Below are 5,127 nucleotides of genomic sequence, written 5' to 3' on the forward strand. Positions count from 1 at the left end.
GTTGACATTGGCCTTCAACTGAAACCCTAAATTTACGTTGAGAAAGAAAGGCCCCAATAGGTTTGGTCAAACTGTTCGAGAATTCCAATTTTGATAACTTATACAGCAAGATAAATGATATAATGATAAAAACTCCGTCTCAACATACACATAGTAAAGAATAGCAGCAGCACACACACAGAAAGACTTCACTAGATAACACCTATACAGTGTGGTAACAAGAACTAGCCGCTGCAGCACTTTAAACATAGGGCGAATAACCCTAACAATTTAAAAATTTAAAATTTAGGAAAGAATTTTAAAGGTTTTAAAATTAGAACTAAAGATTTTATTATAGTGCTATTACAACAAAGTCAAAATTAACGTGTGTAAGATAAAATAATCTACAAACCAGACAGTTATCAACGAAGTGAAGTTGATAATAACAAGGAAAGTGTTTTAAATGTTAAATTTTGAGCTGGGTGCAGTGTGACAGCGACGTGAGTGTTATACACCTGTTGATGTCCGTCTGAGGCCGAAACATGTAGTGTGGGTGAACAAGATCAAAGACACAAAATATATTGTTTGCACTTGAGACGGAGTTTTTATCGTTATATCATTTATCGTATGGAGTGCAACAGGATGCTTAAATATAATATTATACAGCAAGCCTGAATGCCACGTGGTAACAAAGGCTTTTTCGATGTCCAAGAAGACGGTGGCCATAGACATTTTGTTGAAATTAAGGGACACATGGTCCACCAGCCTCGTACATTGCAATGTCGTGCTGTGACGTACACAAAAACCAAACTGGCTTGCGTTGATCAGGCCTCTTTCTTCAATACATTTTTGTACATGATATGTATATTGGCCATCTTGTAGTGCACTCAATTTCACATGTCACTTCACTACATGTTTCGGCATCGCTGTGCCATCTTCAGGTGTGATATTTACGTCAAGCTATTACATTGCTCGCCATCATGTGTCATTTATAAAATTATCTAAAACGCACACTCTTCACTAACTATAATAAAATTGTAATAAAATTTGTATATATCAAAATTTGTTAATTTCCATCATCTTACACGTCATAATTCAAACTCACGTACTACGTCATTCTTCCTCTATGGGAGTCATTCATCCTATATTTTGTGTGTATTGTGTCTTGTGATGTATCCTTCTTTTTTGGCTTGCTTAGCATTCAGATCACCTGTCAAAATAGACTTATGTCTAAAGCTTAAGAGCTCTGTGATGTTAGCATCACTCCAGGGCCTGCCTGGGGATTTATGAACAGCTGTAAGCAGTACTTCACTGTTACCAATTGGTATTCAGACCCCTGTCGCTTCTACTGAAATAAGGGGCGGTAGATCTACATGGTTATGGGGGATGCCTTTCCTAACTGCAACGGCAATTCCGCCTTTTCTGCCTGAGTGGCGGTCGGTTCTATAAATGTGGTATTTTGGAATAAAGAATCTCATGAGGTTTCAGATGTGTCTCTGAAAACAGGGCCACATCTATGCGTAGGTCTTGCAGCTGTTTACTGAGCTCATAGCGCTGCCTCCAAATGCCATTTGCATTAAATGCTATGATTTTGAGTGGCCTATGAACTGCAGTGGCCATTTTGTTTCCTGAGATTTAATACAATTTTTGTAATGGCCATTATTTTGTCTTCTTCAGACATTGCACCATTGATCTCTGTCGTGATCTGCTGTACTGCAGTCACAACCCTCAACATATTGTCAAGAGGTTGACTATTTGCATGAGGAGCCTGAACTGACTGACCTGTATCTTTCTGCAATGCAGGGGCTGGTACATTTTGTTTTGTTACTGTAGGGCAAGCCATTGGAGCGGGGTTTGCCTGTGGTCACTGTTGTTCTGCGTTGCCTTGTAGTGCCACAACCAAGGACACGCCGGGGGTGATGAGGTTCGATGAGAACACCCTCTACGTAGCAGTTTTCGGTGTACTCTTCGCCTTCCTCTTTTGCAGCTCTTCCCTGGCGTGTCTTCAGCCCCGATAGTTGGCCGGATGTGGCTTGTCTCCCTCTGCCAAGTGGCAGTTGCAGCATGTTGGGGTGGAAGCAGCAGTTCCCTTCTCTGGGCATTCCTTGTGCAGGTGGCCGCCTACGCACCACAAACAGCGTGGAGGTTGTTTACAGTTGGCCCAGACGTGGCCAAACTGTTGACAGTTATGACATTGCATAAGTCCAGTCTGAGCTCTATACGTCTCCACCTTGACTGATATGTGGCAAAGGCTTGGCAGATTGAATATTTCCTGTGATTTTGCCGTCTGCTGTAAGGTTATCAGGAATAAGAGAAGGTTCCTGGTTGTTGCTTCTTCAGGTTGGGATCGACGGGTTGTCATTTGCTTGACGCTAACAACATCGAAGCCCAGGTTTTCCAGACCTACCGAAATGTCCTATGTAGGGGTATTGATGGGGAGATGTCGGATTACTGCCTTAACAGGCTTCTGGGATTTTGGGAAGAAGGAATAATAGGCTAGGTTATTGTTGGTGAAATGTGACTTGATGGCTTCGAGATCCGCCATGCCTTTCGTAATGACTCTGGTTCCGTTTCTTGTGCTACGGAACTCTAGCCTTCACTCTACACTGTTCAGCTACAATCGATGCGAACACACACCTAACTGCCAGTAATCTCGACCCACAGTCTCACGCACACAAGCAGTGGACAAACACTTGAACTAATGAATCAACGACCTGTGTCACCGTCAAAACCTCTCTCCTGACTCACTACTCAGCCCTGTCCACCCCCATTCTGCCTAACAACTAACTTTGTCCCTTGCATATAAAATCTCAGGCCAGGCCACATAGAAAACACAGCTCTTCTACTCTTGCTTCCAGCTGTTGTGTTATTAAGAATCTGCTGCCTAGCAATGGGAATTTGTTTATTGAGCTGTTGCACAGAAATGGTTGCTGTTTACAGAGTCACCACTTAGCAGTGGGTGTGTATGCCACAGTATTATGATGTCCAGATATGTACACTGTTTTGTTACTTTAATGGGATTTGGTGTATAACCAACAAGCATTTTGAGGAAAGACGTTACATTTATTTAACACAGGAGATTGTTTGGTTCAAAGAGGGATGAAATTGTAGGAGGTTGGAAAAAACTATGTAGTGATAAGCTTCACAACATGTATGCTTCATCAAATATAATTAGAATGATAATGTCAAGGATGGTGAGATGGGCACTGTGTGTAGCATGTATGAGGAGAAGAGGAATGCATATAGGATTTTGATGGAAAAGCCAGAATAAAAGAGACCACTAGGAAGACCTAGATGTTGGTGTAGGATAATATTAAAATGAATCTTAGAGAAGAGGATGGGGTGGCATGGAATGGATTCAACAGGCTCAGGATAGGAACTATTGGAGGGCTCTTGTTAACTCAGTAATGAACCTTTCGGTTCTGTAAAATATTGTGAAGTTCTTGAGAAGCTGAGTAGCTGGGGGCTTCTGAAGAAGGCCTCAACTCCATGGAGTTTGTTGAGCAATTTTATATACTGTAGCCCAAGTCCTAGGATAATATGGTGAGTCTCAGTAAAAGAGATTAGATTTGCCCCCAAATGCATATATTTATAATGAGGTAAAACACCTTTGAAAGCTGTTCAGTTTGAACCCCTCAGCACCTAAAGGTATTTTTTTAAAAAATGGATGAAAATATGTGTGATAATATAGTTTCAATGAGATTTTCATGTTCTCCTCAGCCTGTTTAGATTAATGTAGACCATAGTATTTTCAGAATATGACACAGTCCTCCATATTTGTTCCTTCTGTGTGTAACAACAGATAACTAAAACTAAACAACATTATGAAAATGAAGATGTTTAAATGTTTTGAAATGATATTGTTACAGGTTCAGGCACTAAAAGCAGACAGTGAGAAGAGGTCACGTACTTTCTTTGAACCCCTTCTCCTAAGGCTGCAGCCATCAGCATCCAAGATGCTCAGAGAAGAGGTATGATTTCAGTAGTAAGAGAATTGCCCCTCTGCCTGAGCACCACACCCTAAACACGTACTTCACACATTTAAGACCTCAGGATTATCCTGAGATGGGTGTGGTCAGTATAATACTTGAGCTCCTTAATCTTCAAGGAGACAGTCCCTATACCTATCGGATAGAATGCGGGTTGGTTGCAATGCCAATCTGAATAAGACTGCAAATAGAACAGTTGCACCTCTGCTCCATTTGATACCATGGATAAAAATATATCGAGCTGTAGCTTGTCAGTGGTCTTGCTACCTCAGTCGGCATCTGTTCTCTCAGGTTCTTCCCAACAGCTAATCCTTGTTCACTGCTTATGGCTAGCTGATGGTAGATGTGTCAGTGATCAGTTTTCTGAGTTCACGTATCATAGTGGTGATGTTCAGCTGGTAAAGGTTTCATCTCAAGGACTATAGCATGTTAGCTTATGTCAGGTTATGCAGTGGGGGCAGGAGAGGCATTGTCACATTAATCAGACTCATGTGAGGTTCTAGGTAGTGATCATTAAGGTAGATTTTTGAATAACACACTGCATACAGTTTCGTTTCTTTTGACTTGTTTCTGCCACTGTTAACTTACATCTTTTAGGCAGCAAAGAGTGATTTGTAGTCCCTGAGATTAGAGTGAACTTAACACAGCAAGCCCATCAAATGTAGATTGTAATATGTAGCAGTTTGCAAGTATATTTCAATTACACTAAGAATTTGGAATAACTTAGAAGAATGAAGAAAGTTGTCTTCTGGGTTTAGGCACCGTGTATTCTTCGTTTTGGCCGACGTTTCGGAGGAACGTAGCGCCTCCATCTTCAGAGCAGTTGAATAGCTGCGGAGAGCAGTAGCTGTGGTGATAGGATGTGGAAGGTGCTGCTTATATACGAAGTAGGCAGGGGGGGTGGTTAGGGAGAACGGACCAATGGGAGCAGTGGAGAGCGATTAAGGCCATATATGGTGTGTGACTAAGGGCGAGGGGGAACGGTCAGTGAGTACAGGAAACTTGAGGTCAATAGCACTAGGAAGTGCGGTAGTCAAAACCGGTAGGTTGAGGACAGGCTATTGACGTCAATGACATGACGAAGAACTGGTGTGGCTTGTAGGATTCTCTTGAGGGAAAGGATGTTTCACGTCTGTCGAGATTGTTGAGAGCGATAAAG

At 41.9% G+C, this 5,127-nt stretch overlaps 1 protein-coding gene across 1 annotated transcript in view; it reads left to right on the top strand.

Moving 5' to 3' along the window:
* LOC111873859 (transmembrane protein 214-B) overlaps positions 1 to 5,127 on the top strand; it is a 73,151-nt gene that overhangs the window by 24,242 nt on the left and 43,782 nt on the right. The window contains exon 6 of the mRNA XM_023868896.1: positions 3,849 to 3,950. Coding sequence (XP_023724664.1) covers positions 3,849 to 3,950 — 102 coding nt within the window. The remainder of the gene's footprint in view (positions 1 to 3,848; positions 3,951 to 5,127) is intronic.

The sequence above is a fragment of the Cryptotermes secundus genome, unplaced genomic scaffold (genome assembly GCF_002891405.2).
Source record: "Cryptotermes secundus unplaced genomic scaffold, Csec_1.0 scaffold414, whole genome shotgun sequence".
In the NCBI taxonomy this organism is placed as follows: domain Eukaryota; kingdom Metazoa; phylum Arthropoda; class Insecta; order Blattodea; family Kalotermitidae; genus Cryptotermes; species Cryptotermes secundus.